Below are 18,241 nucleotides of genomic sequence, written 5' to 3'. Positions count from 1 at the left end.
TTGTAATTTGGTTTGTTAGTCAAGATTCTTTGAAAAATTGAAATAAAATTTACTATTTTAGCATGATTGTCATAACTCATAACTATCAAGAATTTAATCTACAATTCCTTAATATTAGCTGCTGGAATGTTCTTGAGAGAATATGTTTGATTCTTGACAACCACCACCAAATATTCTTCTAGGACCACCTTGGACTTTTTTAAATACAACAATATAAAAGTTAACAAAATATATATTTAAATGAAGAAGAGAGACCATGCATTTTGATTGGTTGTTACTTTTGTTAGCCTTTCATTTTATCTATTATAAATACAGCAGTCAGCAGATGTATGCATTTCATACCAAATATCCCTTATCTCACAATTTTAAACTTAGGTTACTACATAAGATGGTTGTATCATCTGTTCCTCATATGGAACTAGAATTACCACCAAAACCAGTTCAAGAGCTAATTACGGCTACAAGCAAAGAAATTCCTGAAAGATTTATTTATCAGCTTCCAAACAAAGAAGCTGATGATTATTCTGATATTCAATATATGGATAGTAACATAATTGATCTTAGCCTCCTTAATGATTCATCATCAAACTTGCATGAACTAGAATTGCAAAAACTCCGATCCGTCCTTGCTTCATGGGGAGGTTTTCAGGTTGTTTTTGGCACTCCTTCAGAGTTCAGAGTTTAGACATGATCATACTTGCTGTTCTGTTTTTAGATCATCAGGTAGTTGATTGATTTGTGATTTGTTAATGTTTGTTTCAGCTTATAAATCATGGTGTATCAAGCTCCTTGCTACACCAAATCCGTGAAATTTGGAAGGAATTTATTGCTCTGCCTCTTGAAGTGAAGCAGAAACATTGCATGACACTGGATTGGTATGAGGGCTATGGAGGTGATAAAGTTTCTGAGGATCAAAGGTATAACTGGAATGATAGACTGCGTTTCAAGGTTCACCCTCTTCATCAGCGTAATTACAAAATTTGGCCTGAATTCTTACCAACTTTCAGGTGATATTTTAATGCATAAAACGATGTATAGAGTACTAATTTGATGTGATATTTTCAAGGTTCACCTGTTATAGTCGGAGGTGGATCCACGTTGACGCCTGTGGGGGGGGGGGGGGGGGGGGGGCACGTGCTACCCCTACAAAAAATTTTCTGAAAAAAGCTACCTTGATATTTATATAAAGATTATAATCCGTATATATAATAACTAACTTCAGCATTGGTTCAGTGGTGAGGAAGAAGAATGGTGAAATGTGTTTGTTCTCCTCAAGGTCATGGGTTCGAGACCCCCTTAGTTGTTTTTTTTTTTCTTTTTAAACCCAAATGAATTTCTACTTCCGTCAACACAATGATAAGCTATTACCTATTACTATTTTTCCAAGATAAATTTCTTTTTCCATTTTCACACCTTTTATAAACAATCCTCATAATAATATGAAATACTCTCTCCGTTATATTCGATGACATTCTTCTTATTTTCATTACATGATATTTATTGCAATTATTTGGCCACTATTATATCTTGTTTATATATTAGTATGAAAATTTACACTAAAATGAATATTAAAAAATCATACTCTATGATGTCTCCATCTGTGTTTAAGTAAATGAAATGTTTTGACTTTTTACACAAGTAATCTAATTCACTTTGACTAATGTTTGTGATTTATACATCAGAATAAATATAGAACGTGAGTACTTGTTAGTATTGTCTCAACGAAAAATTTATTAATATTCAATTGTTATAATTTTATTTTAAAGATATTTTCAGTCAAAATTTTACATTAGCATACGTGCATAGGAAAAATTTATGCCAAAGTTTTCCATATAAATTCATAAGCAACTTTGACTTAAAAAATAAAAAAAAATAAATAGGTGGAAAATTTGTCATAGTATAATTGATATTTAGAATATAAATTATTTGTAAAAAAAAATAACATGCTTTAAAAAAAATAATAACCTTGTCAATATAAATGTTTGAATTTAATTGTTAATTATTGTACGACTACACAACGCATTATATTCAAAATTTAACGTAGTTTGTTGGTTGATTATATTACGTTACAACGCCATTATATTGTTAATTTAATTGTCCAGTGCTACCCCTTGTTAGGATTCCTGGATCTGCCACTGGTTATAGTTATACATTGGCAGTAGTAGCATGTAGTATAGGCTCATAATAAGAAGGGTTGACTGTAAAAAAACCCAAAGTTTCAAGGCATCTCGAGTTCTTGACAGTCGTAGTCTTTGATCTTATATTTGTGTAAGCTAATGCTGATAATTTGTGGATATGTATGTAGGGAAACAATGGAGGGGTACACCATGGAGGTAACAAGAGTATTAGAAGTGATTCTGAAAGCTACTGCAAAATCGCTAAATTTAGAGGAAAGCAGCTTCTTGAATGCATGTGGAGGAAAAGACGGTATACATATGTTCACAAGATTCAACTTTTATCCTCCATGCCATTCCCCAGAACATGTTTTAGGTATCAAACCACATTCTGATGGTTCAGCAGTTACGATTCTTCTACAAGACAGTGAAGTCGAAGGTCTTCAAGTTGAGAAAGATAATCAATGGTTCAAAGTTCCCATTGTTCCTGATGCCCTCTTCATCAATATTGGTGATCAGTTGGAGGTAATTTGATGTCAGCAGACTCTGTATTCAATAATTGAGTGGGTGTCTCTGTATTCATTGGGCTTTGTCACTCCAAATTTTACAAGTCATCTTTGCGAATTTGGTTTTGCATGATTTGGGTGACTAAGCTCATTGTATACAAATACATTATATTTATTGTGTACAAGTGTTTGCGACTTGACAAACTATATTCACTGATATCTTGATTAAAATTTGCTATTTCTTTTCAGTATACGAAAGATAACTTTCATATAGTGGTCAAACTTGTTAGTATTTGACTCTAAAAGGCCAAATATTTAATGTTTTCTCGGTCCATATTCATTTGCTACAATTGATTGCTTGCGATCTCAAAGAAAAAAAAAGTTGATATTTTGACAACAAATAAGATTAGGTCATGTTACTGATGTACATAATATTTTATGTATAGTTTGCATAAATTTGTGAATAGTTATAACTTACATATAGCTTTCTCTTCTCCTAAATTCCACATATTGAACTTTTGACCTTTAGAGCAACTACAATGGTTGGCTAATTTATTTAATAGCTTAGCATGCCAAATCATCTTCTTAAGCTACAACAATTCAAGCTATGTGTTGCTCCAATGGTTAAGCTAATTGTAAATTAATTTATTTTTAAATTAATAATAATTTTAATCTAATAAATATTTGCCAAGCTAATTAGCTCTACAAAGCTAATTTGCTTGCCAAAGCTAATCAACAAGATGTGAAACAATGGTGTAGCTACTAGCTTAAGCTTTTTAATATTTGCAAGCTAGTCCCTTTTTCCAACCATTGGAGTTGCTCTTAAGAACTTAACTTATTAGCCTTCAACTCTGTTAAAATTAGCTTATTTGGCCTTTATTTAATTTGATATTGGGAAGTATATTATTGTGTTGTTGATTCAATATTTGAAGTTAATTAATTATACTTAAGAGTTGATTCGTTATATAACGTGGTAGAGTTATTTCTTATAAATGGGGCTTTGAAAACTGATGGAGAACTATTTGGATGTATACAGATAATGAGTAATGGTATATTAAAGAGTGTAGTGCACAAAGTGGTGATAGATAAGGAAAGAGGAAGGACGTCGGTGGCTATGTTTTGTGCTCCACACCCAGACAAAGACATAGGACCATTCTGTGAGCTTATTGACAAGGAAAGACCCCAATTATACAATACTGTCAAAAATTATTTTGGTGATTTATTCTTTCAGTACTATCCGAAAGGAGAAAGATCCATATCTACTGTGAAACTCTAAAAATGGAACGATCCAAGTTAATATGTCGTGTCAGAAACAAGTAATTGTGTATTTTAATAACGTACATGATTCATCGAAAATAAGATAGTGTACATTAGGCTTTGCTTTGCTTAATGAGGATGAGCAGCTGTAATTGTTTTTTGGGTTGTCTGTCTCTGCTTTGTATCTTGTACTTCAGATATGCAATTTAAGCTTTGGTGTTAAAACCTCAAGATTACATTTGAACGAATAAGTGTTACTCAAGTGTGTTCAAGAAATTATGCAATTGGAAAGGTTGATTAAATAATAGTATCATTTAATCAAATGATCAGTTTAAACAAACGCGCATACACGCCAGCATACATAATTTAATAAGGGTTGCTACACTTAATCACCTCAGTAGATAATTTGAAACAAAGTGGGTGAGAGATTACTTAAATCTTTCTATATAAAGTGTATATCTATATTTTATGACATCATATAGGACAGTTCAGAAGTTATGACTATTTTGTCATTTAAGGAAGGTAATCTCATTGTTTTGGCAAGTGCTAGATTTAATAATTTGTACTTGCATCTCTCTACTTTTCTAATCCTTATCAGGTTAGAATCACCAAGTAAGATGGCTGTATCATTTATTCCTCCTATGAAGCTTGGATCTTCTTCCAAACCAGTTCAAGAACCGATCAAAACCACTGGCGAAGAGGTCCCAGAAAGATGTACATACCAGCTTTCGAGCAAACCAGTTGATCAGACTGATATTGAATATATGGACAGCCCAATGATTGATCTTAGCCTCCTTTCAGCTTTGTCGTCATGTCAACACAAAGAAGAATTGCGAAAACTTAGATCTGTTCTCAGTTCCTGGGGTTGCTTACAGGTTTGTTTTGGAAGCCTTTAAGCTTTTGAACAGTTTTTTTTTCCCCCTCCCAAGATTACTTGTTGTCTTAGATCATCAGATCAGGATTTTTTCAGCTTGTTAATCATGGTTTATCGAGCTCGTTGCTTGACCAAGTGCATGAAACTAGCAAGGGGTTCTTTGCTCTGCCTCTAGATGTAAAACAGCAATACAAGACATTGGATTGGCTTGAAGGTTATGGAGTTGATCAAGTTTCAGAGGGTCAGGGCTATGACTGGAATGACAGACTGCGCCTCAAAGTTTATCCTCTTGATCACCGAAATTTCAAGCTTTGGCCTGAAATTTTACCAAAATTTAGGTGATAACTATGTACATAATACAATAAGAGAATCATGTATTACACAATACTCCTCAAAACCTCTCTTTTACATTATTTCATTATTTGTCAACTAAATTACACCAGAGTTGATGAATTGAAGCATATTATTGTAGGGAAACATTGGAGGAGTACACTATGGAAGTGAGAAGAGTACTAGAAATTATCTTGAAAGCGATTGCAAAATCGCTTAATTTAGAAGAAGACATCTTCTTGAAAGAGTGTGGAGGAGCAGAAGCAATTGATATGTTTACAAGATTCAACTATTATAAGCCATGTTCATCCTCAGATGAAGTTTTAGGTTTTAAACCACATTCTGATCTTACAGCAATTACCATTCTTCTACAAGACAAAGAAGTTGAAGGCCTTCAAGTTGAGAAAGATGGCCAATGGTTTAAAGTTCCTATTGCTTCTAATGCCCTTTTTGTCAATGTTGGTGACCAGTTGGAGGTAATGCCCTTTTTAAAGTTCCTATTATTGCAATTATAAGCCTTTTTTTCCTCTTTTTTTTTTTTTTTTTTTTTTTTTTTGTCTCACAACTTTTGTAACTTCCTGTACTGGCTGATGACCATATATTACTCAAATCATTCAAGATAAATTCGCAAAAATATTATATTTGATCTAGGGGTATCTCATGTGTAGAGATGTAAATCGAACCCTCTCATAGGGGTGGAAAGGAATGGCCTCATTCACTATGTGAAACCCTTGTATATATACACACGTGCACACACGTATACTACCAAATAAGAGAGATTTTACAGAATACAGGATATGAATTTGGACCATATAGATGCAGATAATATGTGCAAATGTACTTGCAATTCAACGTTGTGCTGTTTATCTGCAATCTGCAGTTAAGTAATTCATAAGATATTTGATTTTGTGTGACAAAAAGAGGGGTTGATCATGAACTGATGAAGGAAATTATGTATGTATGCAGATAATGAGTAATGGCATATTGAAGAGTGTAATGCACAAGGTAGTGGTAGATAAGGAGAAAGAACGGACAACTGTGGTTATGATATGTGCTCCACACCCAAACAAAGAAATCGGACCGCTTAGTGAGCTTGTCAACGAGGAAATGCCGCAGGTGTACAAAAGGGTCAAGAATTATATCCAGATTTGTTCTTCCAGCATTATCAATAAAGGAGAAATAGGCATCAATGCAATGAAAATCTAAGCTATCCTACTACAATAAGTTGCAATTCGATCATTATGTTATGCCCTACTGCCAGGGACTTAACTCTGATCCCTAGATACAACCTACTCATCGAGTACTCGTAGAGTCATAGTAGTAATTAATGATACTACTACATATGATTACATGTTACTTGTAGAAGTTAACAAAAATAAATAGACTCTACACGTTTCGAACTTATTGCCACAAACATTTTTGCAGAATTTAAGGTATAACTAAACCTTAAATACCTTTTGATTGCGTGATTTAATAAAAATCTATGTATTGATCGATCTTATATGTCTACTATGTCTTTCTTGTAACACGTTATTTGAGTCGGAGGGATCAACTAATAAATGAGAGATAGGTATCAGTAACTAACTACAGAGTACATTAGTTGGTTGTTACTTGTTAGCCTTTCATCTGTATCATTTATGTGAAAGCTTCTATATAAACAACATACTGTATCAAAGTTACACCTTATCTATTCTGTCTTTTTTAACTATCTTCATCTAAGAATCATCAAGTAAATGGCTGTATCATCTTTTCCTGCTATGAATCTTGAACTCCCATCAAATCAGTTCAAGAATTGATCAAATCTACTGTCAAAGAGGTCCCGGAAAAATATAGAGTCCAACTTCCAAACATATCAGATGATAATCACTCTGAGATTCAATATATGGACAGTCCAGTAATTGATCTTGGCCTACTTTTAGCTGCATCATCAAGCCAACACGAAGAAGAACTATGAAAACTAAGATCTGTTCTTGATTCCTGGGGTTGCTTACAGGTTTGTTTTAAGCACTTTTTTCCATAATATATATTTCTGAAGTGCTTGCTGTCATAGATCATTAGACTGATAGTTTTGCAACTTTGCTGATGTTTTTTCAGGTTATTAATCATGGGTTATCGAGCTCGTTACTTGATAATATCCGTGAACTCGGGAAGGATTTCTTTGCTCTGCCATTAGAAGAAAAACAGAAGCATAGCAGAACATTGGAATGGTTTGAGGGTTATGGAGGTGATACAGTTTCTGAGGGTCAGAATTACAACTAGAATGATAGACTGCATCTCAGAATTTATCCTCTTGATCAGAGGAATTTCAAGTTTTGGCCTGAATATATACCAAATTTCAGGTTATAATTTTCTGCATACAATCATATAACTATATGATGAACCTCAAAAATATAATTCTATTTTATTTTACACCAAAGTTGATAAATATGAGCATATTGCAGGGTAATACTGGAGGAGTACGCCATGGAAGTGAGGAGAGTGACAAAAACCATCCTAAACGCGATTGAAAAATCACTCAAGTTAGACAAAAACAGCTTTATGAGGGAGTCTGGAGGAGAGGAAGCCATAAACATGTTCACAAGATTCAATTATTATCCGCCATGTTCAACACCACCACAAGTTATCGGCCTTAGACCACACTCTGATGGTACAGTAATTACCATTCTCCTGCAAGACAAACAAGTCGAAGGCCTTCAAGTTCAGAAAGATGATCAGTGGTTTAAAGTTCCCATTATTCCGAATGCCCTTTTTATCAACATTGGTGACCAATTGGAGGTAATTTGACAAGAAGTTTACTTCTATTACTGCAATAATAGATAGACCTTTTGTGCTTTTGTTCTGTTTTTGACCAAGTTACAAATTGCTAACTTTATTTAGCTCTATTCATGACTATACATGATCAAATTATAGGGGCATCTAACTTAAAGAGGGTAAGATTGAACCCTCTCAGAACGGTGGATAGGGAAGGCCTCAGTACTAGGCCAAAGTGTACAACCACGAGCACGAGCACAAGTGCATGCACAAACACGTACACTACCAAATAGTACATCTGTATCCATTTTTTTTCAGCAAATGATAACCATGAAGTTTTGAATTTATTTTATCATATACTGATTTACAAGTATATAAAATTTATCATATACTGATATACAAGTATATAAAGACAATTGTAGCCTATTAGCAAGTTAAGACAATTATGATTACTGATTAAGAAAATGTGTTGTATGCAGATAATGAGCAATGGCATACTGAAGAGTACAGTGCACAAGGTTGTGATAGATAAGGAGAAAGAAAGGATTTCTGTGGCTACAGTTAGTACTCCACACTTCGATAAAGAGATTGGACCATTAAGCGAGCTAATTGATGAGAATAGGCCGCAATTGTACAAGAAGATCAAGAATTATGTGAGTTTTTTCTTCCAATACTACTCAAAAGGAGAAAGAGCAATGCCTGCAATGAAAATCTGAACCTGTGGCTTAATTGTTATCGAAAAACCAGGCCAGTGAGTAGTTAACATCAAGGTTGTGTACATCCAAACGTCTCTAAGCTAAATAATGGATGGTTGTTGTTGATGTAATCATGTACTCTTAAGTAGTTTTTAAAGGAAACATGGTTTCCTTTGCAATATCTGTATGCTTGTGGGCAGTCGCGTTAAGTCTCTCAGCTTTAATTTATGTAAGGTAAACTTATAATAAGATAAGTGACTTGAGTTTATGGTCATTAGACCTTTTGATTTCGTTCTTTATTCACACATTTTGTCACGAAATAGCAATACGTTCAGGTAAGTTCAAATAAAGTTTGATATCAACTTGGATATACGCATACATACAATTCAAATATTGCAAGAACAAGATTATGATATAAATATATGTTGGGGGCACCATAAAAAAAAATGAAAAGATTATTTTCTAAGGGGAAAAATATCTAGAAAAAAGAATAAACTTCCTAAACTTTGAACCCTTATACTAATTACATATCCCATTACAGTACATATTGCGTAGCAAACAAGCATTTATCATTATGACCTAATTTTCCTAAAATATAAGCACTACTTTTCTATAAATATAAGCTTATCAATTAATTTAATGAGGTCATCCCATCAATCCAAACAATAATAAACAGTATTTCCTTCCAATTTTCTTTGCCCTAATATTTTTTCCCTTTCATTGATCTTCAAGTTAGAAGAAGTAAGGATGAATTCTTCGAAGAAGTTGGCTAAAATTACCCTAATTTACCCATGTTTGGATGAACCCGGGAAGAAGATTCGAGCTGTAAAATTTGTGAAATTACCAAGATCATACTTTACCAAATCCAAAGACATTAATGTTACATCAAAATCCTTGGTTTCTTGCAAGACAAACACCCTCAAATCCTCAAAAACAAATACATTATTAGCAACTAGAAAGAGTACTACGAAGCCTCTAATTAAGTCAAAATTCGCTAAAGGAGCAAATGCAAGGAGCACTTCATCGTTGCTGCGTCAAGGTGTTGTTACTATGGCTGCCGCGGATAAAGAAATCGTCACAAAGGCTAATAGGCGCGCTATATTGTCAAGTGACCTGGAGAAGATGAGACACAACCGAGACTATTCTTTCTTATTCCATGCCAATTGAAGGTGATGAAGATGATCAAGATTCAACAAGTCATATGTTGTAATTAATTTGGAGTTAATGGACGATGATATATCCAGATCTTTATGTTACGCATGTAATATATTATTCTACTAGATTAACCAATTGTTCACTTTAATATTAGATTATTGATTTTCTTGAATTATAATCTTATGTGTATTCTCTTTACTTGATGGTATCAGTCGTCCTAAAGCACGCATGCGTGTAGTATGGTTGCCTCGAATAATTCTCGTGTTTTAATTTGTAACATTTTGGAATATAATATTGGTGTTAATTCGATCTTAATTCATTTAGTTTTGTCTAATTTGAGATCGAGTCCAGAATATTGGCTCAAATGCTGTTACATACGTTATTCTATTGATCTATTCTATTCAATCTATTTGGCCTTAACTATCACGCAATATTAGATTTGTAAATCAAAGATGAATTGGCATCAAAAGCTTAAAATAAAGAACAAATCCTAATGCTTAATCACCAATTTTATTATAAGCACACATTACTACATAAAGCAAAAGGGCTTAACAAGATAGCCCATACACAAAATATGAAAGAACGAAGAAAGCATGGTTCTTATTAGAATACATCAAGGGGCTTAATAAGATAACCCATTATTAGTCTTGCTATGCTAGAGCAAGATTTGGAGATATTCGACTGTAATACACAGCCTTATACGTTGTACAAATTAAACATAACAGCCTACTATTTTATTTTCATCGTCACGAGTTCAGATTTTTATTGCAGGGATGGCCGCTCTTTCTCCTTTTGGAAGAAAAAAATCACATAATTCCTGCTCTTCTTGCATGGAAGCTTTTAGTGTAATCGTCGGCTACAATTGACTACAATAGCACAAAACATCTAGACCGTTAATATATATGCTACTCCGTTTCTTATTATGTGCAACAAATGAATATTTTATGTCTCATAAATAATACCCATTTTATATTTAAAAAATTCTATATTTATAATGCTTTGTTTTGGAGTAACATATGGGTAAGATTCTATAATTTTTTTTTTTTTTTTTTAATAAATCCTATATTTTATATTTAAAAAATCCTATATTTATAATGTTTTGTTTTGGAGACATTGGAGTAACATATGGGTAAGATTCTATAATTTATTTTTTTTTAATAAATCATAAGTGTCAATGTAGCTAAATTATCACCATAAGTGATAATATCACCATAAGTGATAATGTAGTTAAATTCAACTGATTATATGTAATTATGTAAAAGTATTTTCATATACTATTTTTTTTTCTCTTTAATTATTTGGCTTAAGGAACATGAATAATTTGTGTAATTTTATTAATAATTTCTTGTTTAAAGAGGTGTATGTAATTTAATTTATATACTTACCGTAGCAATAGAAATCCTTTCTTTCTCCTTATCAATCACAACCTTGTGCACCACACTTTTCAGTGTGCCCTTACTCATTATCTGCACATTCAACACATTTTCTTATTATTATATATATATTAGGGGAGGGGAAAGTGCCATTACAAAAGTGCCATTACAAATCTCTCTCTCTCTCTCTCTCTATATATATATATATGCTCATGTGCAATGTAAGTATATTATAGTTTTCCGTTTTCATGCAACCTAATACGTGTACCCCCCTCTCTATATATATATATATATATGCTCGTGTGCAATGTAAGTATATTATAGTTTTCCCTTTTCATGCAACCTAATACGTGTACGTGCCTTAAATTGAACTGGATAATACATAAATGTCTATTATCGCGGTAATTAAAAATCTATCATTGTGAAATTCAAGTACGTACCTCTAACTGGTCACCAATATTGATAAAAAGGGCGTCATGAACAATAGGCACTTTAAACCAGTGGCCATCTTTAAGAGCTTGTAAACCTTCAACTTGTTTGTCTTGCTGGAGAATGGTAACGACTGTACCATCCGAATGTGGTTTAAGGCCTATAACGCGTTCTGGTGTTGAACACGGCGGATAATAATTGAATCTTGTGAACAAGTTCATGGCCTCGTCTTCTCCACACTCTTTCAAAAAGCTGTCTTCATCCAACTCTACTGATTTTGCAATCGCCTTTAAGAGAGATTTTGTTACTCTCCTCACTTCCACAGCGTACTCCTCCAATGTTTTCCTGCAATAAGATCATATATACATGTTTATCATCATCATCATATAGTTTTGAAGTTTATCAAATATTATATATAGTATATGATTGTATGATGAAAATTAAAATGTCACCTGAAATTTGGAATATATTCAGGCCAAAAGTTGAAATTGCGGTGATCAACAGGGTAAACTCTGAGATGCAGTCTATCATTCCAGTTGTAATTCTGACCCTCGGAAATTGTATCGCCTCCATAACCTTCAAACCAGTCCAATGTTCTGATGTGCTTCTGTTTTTGTTCCAATGGCAGACCAAAGAATTCCTCCTTCCCGACTTCACGGATTTTATCTACTAATGAACTAGCCAACCCATGATTGATAAACTGAAATAGAAATACTTCAGCAAGTCGCGAAATAGCTGATGGTTGAGCCCAGGAATATGTTTCTTATACTCTCACTCCCCCTCACATGAAAGGCCGTTTGGGCTTGAATGTGGATGCAACACCGGCTCATCCATACACAGCGCAAATTAATTCTACTTTGAAGGAGGGGTGGATGAGATTCGAGCCCGCGACCTTTATGTCGCGTTGGCTCCGATACCATGTTAAAGGACCAACTCAACCAAAAGCTTAAGCTGAAGGTTGAGGCGTAGGAATATACCATAAGCTTAAGCTGATGGTTGAGGCCCAGGATTATGTTATTATAACTCTATCACTGATGACAGCAAGCACTCAGACAGCTAGAAGAAAAATACATGGTATGGCTAATAGCAATGATGCACGGGTACGGCTCTGGGCTGCCGTCTCCCGTACCCGAAACGTCTCGGAGACGGGTACGCGACGGGGACGGCTAGGATACGTCCCCAATCCGTCCCCATCAAAAGTGGTACGGCACGTCATTTTGGGGACGGCTAGGGTCTTGATCGGATACGTTTCGGGTACAGGAAATCCAAAATTCCGCCGTACCCAAGAAGCCCAGCCCAATTTTTTTTTTAAAAAAAACCCCAAATCAGAACAAAACTTATCTCATACTCGATTTCCCCCAATTCTCACAAACCCTAAAACTTCGAACTCCTTCATCTTCTCCTTCCCTGTGCGATTTGATTGACGGCGGCGACCCGGAGACTCACATGGAGGCTGCAACAACCGACGCCTGGTTCAAGGCGGCGCCGGAGACCCACCTTCTTCTTCGCTGGAGACCCACCTGCGAGGCATCCTGCTTTTCTGAGTTCTTTCTTTCTTTCTGACTCTCTTCTTTCTTTCTTTCTGTAAGTCTTTTGTTTTCTTTTTTAATTGTTTTATTTGTTGTTGATAATATAGTGAATTGTAGTGACATTAAATGAGAATGTCAGTAGGTAATTTTTTTTTTTTTTACATTGTGCAGTTGAATGGAGTCTCAAAATGTTGGTAGTGGGTATGGTAATATTTTTTTTTTTTATTGGATTTATATTTTGCTGATTTTTTTTTTCCGTATCCGAGCCGTACCCGTATTTTGAAAAAAAAAATTTGCCGTATCCCGTCCCCGTATCCGTACCCGTTTTTGTCCCCGTATCCGTATCAGTGCAACCTAGGCTAATAGTGATCAAAACAAACCTGTAAGCAACCCCATGAATTAAGAACAGAACAAAGTTTTCGCAGTTCTTGTTCGTGTTGGGTTGATGATGCATCTGAAAGTAGGCCAAGATCGATTGATGGAGTTACCATGTATTCGATCTCAGAGTGATTATTATTATTATCATCAGATTTATTTGGAAGTTGTTGGATTTTGTAAGTTTCAGGAACATCTTTTTCTGTTTTAGATTTGATCAATTCTTGAATTGGTTTAGATGGTATTGCAAGATTCATTGGAGAAATGGATGAAACAGCCATTTTACTTGCTGATTTTTAAGATGAATATACTTAGAAAATGCAGATGATAATGATTAGGTTATGATGTTAGTTAATTGGATACGCTATTTATATAGTACTAGCTTTTACATGAATGATGCTCGTGAAAGACTAATTAATTAACAATGAACAAGTAACTAATTAATTAATGGCCTATATCTTATTAATTTGTTTAGTTGATCAATAATACATTATTTTTTTTAAATAATTTAATTTCATTAAGAAGTACAACGTTATTGAAAATGTGCAAAATCATGTGGCCGGATCAATTAGCTTACGTAGTTTGAATTTAACTTGTACAAGCTAGAAATAATGTGTAATCATATTTATGTAGTACAAATAACTATTGCTATGAGTAGGCTGCACTTAGGGAGTTAAGTCCCTAGCATATTTAAATTTACCATTAACGTGTTTTACAAAATAAAAAAAATAAAAAAATACCATTTACGTAGTATGTACTTTGGGTTAACATGTTTTCTTACTTTTGGCAACAACTTATTCTTTGATCCGTTATTGGTTATTTTATACAATGAAACAACTAACAATTCTAGATATAGTATTTACCAAATACTTTTACATAATTGCATATTTACTACCAGCTAGTACTACGTCAAACAAAAACTAGCACAATTAGTTGGTCAAACCAATTAATACAATCAAATATATATTAATCAGTTGCCTACCAACTAATTATCAAACAGGGTCATGCATGTCACTCAGGCTTAGCATGGGCTTAGGGCGTGTTCTCTTCAGCTTAATTTCAATTCAGCTCCAATCAGTTCAGTTCAGTTTGGATCCTAATTTCCCTATATCATAAACAATTCATTTCGGCTCTATTCAGTTCAATTCAGTTCAGCTCCAATCAGTTATGTTCAGCTTAGTTCAGTAAATCAGAACATGCCCTATAGCATGCATTAACACAAGGTAAGTTATATTGTCTAGAGCAAAACAACAAAGAATAGTGAAATATCAAGCATCAAGCATGTTTGACTTAATAATTTTGATGATGACACAATCTAACTTATTTACAAAGTAATAAGAGATTAATTGTTTGAGTGTGTGATCAGTTGCAATGACCAGGAGAATTGAGTGTCTTGCGAAGATTCCATGAGGCCGAGGAACAAGAAAGCCAGGAACAAAGCTATCCAAAAGAGAAGAGTTCACTCACTGGAACTAGTGCGAACTAGTGCTTCGGAAATGAAGACTTTAGAAAAGAAGTTTCTCCTCAGGGAACAGGAGCTTCAGAGTGCGTGGAAGCTTCGCCAGAGAGGAGAAGTTCCTTCAAAGGAACAAAAGCCTCGGAGTAGAAGCTTCAGCAGAGAAACATGAAGACTAATATATTTTTATATTTTAGAATTTATGTAAGTATACGGATAAAATTACATTCGAAATATTTGTGTGGAATTGGTCTAAAAAGATAATATTGTGCAAGCATGTCTTTAAGAAAACAATTAGTTTCTAATGTTTATCTATTTTTAATGAAAATGATTTTATTTTGTTTAATTTTTGAAATATCTTTTTACAAATAAAATCTGGTCTTTAGTTTTCCAAAACTTGCGACCTACTCCCCATGATTACTTCCATGTCATGGTCTTGCACATTAAGGAGTTCATGCCCTGAAATTTAGGACATGTTCTACCTAGTGGGTTGGAGTAGTGGCGTTGTGGACAGCTGCACAAAGAGGTTTTTCCTAAACGGATTTTGGTCTATATATATTTATTGATTTTAGTTGGAAAAACTTACCCTTGCTCAAATCAATTTCAATCTTTGTTTTCTTTAATTGAGTCAAGAGTCAATTTCACACTAGAGAAATAGAGTGTTCTAATATCCTTATACTAGAGTTAATCTTTTCGAGTTGTATTTTGGGAAATTGAGAAGCTTGAGTGAACTTCTAATTGAGAGAAAGAGAAGAGAAGAGTAACAAGTTGGGTTACTTGTTCCTCGAGGCTTTAGGTTCATTGAGGGACTCAAAGTTAGAGTCTTTAGTTTGTAATAGGTCCATTTGCCCTATTCTAGTGAAGATTTTTTTTCCTAAAATCCCAAGTGGTCGTGGTTTTTCTCCTTGATTAGGGCTAAGGAGTTTTTCACGTAAAATCTCTCTTGCATTTTCAGTTCCTTTAGCTTACTTAGTTTTATTTCGGCAAAAAGTTTGACAAATCTGTCATACCATACTACAATTCAACCCCCCCTTTTTTGTAGTATTCATTGAAAATAACAAAGTCATTTATACGCGCAGCATGATATGGTCGAAGTAGTTTTCAAATCTAGTGTGGTTCATATCATGTTCATTCTCGGGTCATATATGTTCGAGTCAAGTTATGTTAGGTCAAATTAGGCTCATATATAGTTGGGTTCAAATTTAAGCTGGGTTATATTCAGTTAGAGTTTATATGTCTAGTTGTTCGTTTACCCCTTTGGATTCTAGTCAAATTCATATTAGATTAAATTTTAGGTTCATGTTATGTTAAGTTGGGTTTGGACACCGGTACTATATACTGCTTGAATCCTTATAATTAGTGACTTTTCAAACCAAAATTACATAGTACTAATAGTTGATCAATTCATCATTTTTGTAGAATAGCAGATAGATGGAGAAGATAACAATAAAATAGCACATATTTTAAATGTATTGTTTAAATTACTACGTAGTTTAAGTATCCTAATTGATAAACATATCAGATCATAGATTCTTATAAATACTTGGGTTAGTGGTGACACGTACAAGGTGAAACGTCCAAATTTTATAGGAAAAAAATTGAATGGACATCAATTTGCGCAGCATTTTACTAATGGTCTATTTCTCATTCATTTCCATCCGTTTCAAAATAAGTGTCACAAAAAATAATAGTCATATCTGATTAATAATCTACGGAGTATTAATTTTATTTATAATTTTTAATTTCATCTCACAATTAGATGATGTTTAGGTGTAAGTCGCGTCGTGTCTTAAAATGTGCAACAACATTTGCAACAATTAATTTGACGAGTAGAGTACATGTATTTATGTTTGTAACTTCTGCAAGTAATATGTGATCATTTTTTTTGGGGTGCACAAGTTAAAGTGTATATGAGTGAACAAGTTTTTTTTTTGAGGAGAAAAAGGGTAAGATTAATTAGTTAAGTCGGCATCATACATCATAGTTTGTTGGCTACCCCCGGGGAAGCCCAAAATTACATCCTGGGAGCTAGAAGTCATACGAATAGAACTTAAATCTGCGTCAAGGAGTTTAATACATTCCAGAGGAGGGTGTTCTATATTACAAATCTGGTTCAAAATATTTAGAGCTCCTCTTGCATTCTTTGCCAGGAAATCTGCTACTTTGTTCTTCCCTCTTTCTCCGTAGCTTAGACAGACCTCAGGTAGCAACTGAAGCTGTTCCCTGCATTTATGTAAATTTGGGGTTAGAGATAACAGAGTGGAAGGATCAGTAAGTTGTTCCACAGCTTGTTTACTGTCAGATTCCAAGATGATCTTCTGCCATCCTTTCGACTCAGCCCATTTCATAGCCAAATATATTGTTGTTGCTTCAGCATCAAGTATAGATGGTGTGAAGCCCTTCCATTGAATTCCACCCAGCCAAAGACCATTCTCATCTCTACAAACAGCTGCACATCCTGTATCTTTTGTAGAGGTAAGGTAAGAAGCATCAACATTTATTTTTAGGAAAGTAGGAGAGGGAGGGTCCCAAGTGGGGGGGTTGGGCTTTGTCCTAGGAGTGGATTCTTCAGTAGAGTAGAACCATTCACTAGCAGACCAAATGCACTGGGATACAGATTTTTGTAAGGTTTGGTTTTTTTTCTTGAAAATCCACATGTTTCTTCGCAGCCAAATAGACCATAAGGCAAAAGCAAAGAGAATTTTCCATGGGATGTTATTTTGGGAGGGATGCTTTAAGTTTAGGTTTGCAAACAGCCAATCAGCAAATGATTGGTGCTGAGATAGTTCAAGACAAGGAGGGGGATCTAACAAGTCCCAGAATTCAACAGCTCTTGGACAATTCATGAAGATGTGAGAGGAATTTTCTGGTTGGTTTGGGCAGAAAGAACAATTGTTTGAATGTGAGCATTTTCTAAAGAACAGGTTTGAAGAAGTTGGAAGTCTATCCCAGTTTACCTGCCAGAGGAACAGTTTGATCTTTGGAAGGACATTCAACTCCCAAATGCACTTCCATGAGCAAGAATATTGGTCCTGGAGAACCTCTCTTGCATTTATTATCCAATCCCTTGCCTTTTTGCTGTCAAATTTGCCTCTCTTAGACCAGGTAGTGTAATTATGATCCTCTCATCTGAGATACTAGTGCAATTTATTCTGGAAAAAAGGTGCTCAGATAGCTGGAAATGGATTCTTTCTTCAAGTTGATGCTTTGAGTGAAAAGGGAGGGAAGAGATGTTAAGTATGTGGTAATCCTTATGCAGAGGCCCAATGAGAAGGTCCCTTACAGATTCCTCTTGCAGCCAGGCATCCTCCCAGAAATTTATCAACTCACCATTTCCTACTTCCCACCTTAGACTATGCCTAAACAGGTTCCATCCTTTCCCTACAGCCTTCCAAAT

At 34.4% G+C, this 18,241-nt stretch overlaps 4 protein-coding genes and 1 pseudogene across 6 annotated transcripts in view; 3 read left to right on the top strand and 2 right to left on the bottom strand.

Annotated features, from left to right (window-relative positions):
- The window catches only part of LOC145635715 (protein SRG1-like), a 42,309-nt gene extending 28,640 nt beyond the window's left edge, over positions 1-13,669 (bottom strand). The window contains exons 1-5 of the mRNA XM_081687048.1: positions 13,394-13,669; positions 11,937-12,184; positions 11,496-11,829; positions 11,064-11,148; positions 9,532-9,556 (exon numbers count right to left, since the gene is read on the bottom strand). Coding sequence (XP_081543174.1) covers positions 9,532-9,556; positions 11,064-11,148; positions 11,496-11,829; positions 11,937-12,184; positions 13,394-13,669 — 968 coding nt within the window. The remainder of the gene's footprint in view (positions 1-9,531; positions 9,557-11,063; positions 11,149-11,495; positions 11,830-11,936; positions 12,185-13,393) is intronic.
- LOC145635711 (jasmonate-induced oxygenase 4-like) lies at positions 311-4,136 on the top strand. The gene is made up of 4 exons (XM_081687043.1): positions 311-649; positions 763-1,007; positions 2,306-2,639; positions 3,657-4,136. Exons 1-4 carry the CDS (start codon positions 326-328, stop codon positions 3,894-3,896), a joined length of 1,143 nt encoding a protein of 380 aa, XP_081543169.1. The 5' UTR covers positions 311-325; the 3' UTR covers positions 3,897-4,136.
- LOC145635712 (protein LATERAL BRANCHING OXIDOREDUCTASE 1-like) lies at positions 4,320-6,495 on the top strand. Of its 2 annotated transcripts, none has more exons than XM_081687044.1 (4): positions 4,320-4,752; positions 4,848-5,089; positions 5,224-5,557; positions 6,048-6,495. In XM_081687044.1, exons 1-4 carry the CDS (start codon positions 4,375-4,377, stop codon positions 6,285-6,287), a joined length of 1,194 nt encoding a protein of 397 aa, XP_081543170.1. In that variant the 5' UTR covers positions 4,320-4,374; the 3' UTR covers positions 6,288-6,495. The 2 variants fall into 2 exon arrangements, with proteins under 2 accessions (XP_081543170.1, XP_081543171.1); XM_081687045.1 differs by having other exon boundaries at positions 5,750-6,182.
- Positions 6,800-8,824, top strand: LOC145635713 (protein LATERAL BRANCHING OXIDOREDUCTASE 1-like; annotated as a pseudogene). The gene is made up of 4 exons (XR_014113905.1): positions 6,800-7,074; positions 7,176-7,420; positions 7,523-7,856; positions 8,312-8,824. The product of XR_014113905.1 is annotated as a protein LATERAL BRANCHING OXIDOREDUCTASE 1-like (transcript).
- Positions 13,670-16,796: 3,127 nt separating the features above from the next.
- Positions 16,797-17,690, bottom strand: LOC145636562 (uncharacterized). The gene has a single exon (XM_081688141.1). It carries the CDS (start codon positions 17,688-17,690, stop codon positions 16,797-16,799), a length of 894 nt encoding a protein of 297 aa, XP_081544267.1.
- Between the last annotated feature and the right edge of the window lie 551 nt (positions 17,691-18,241).

Source organism: Chenopodium album, chromosome 6, assembly GCF_948465745.1.
Source record: "Chenopodium album chromosome 6, dcCheAlbu1.1, whole genome shotgun sequence".
Lineage (NCBI taxonomy): Eukaryota > Viridiplantae > Streptophyta > Magnoliopsida > Caryophyllales > Amaranthaceae > Chenopodium > Chenopodium album.
Note: the sequence above shows the minus strand (reverse complement) of the source record. Positions and strands in the feature narration are given on the sequence as shown.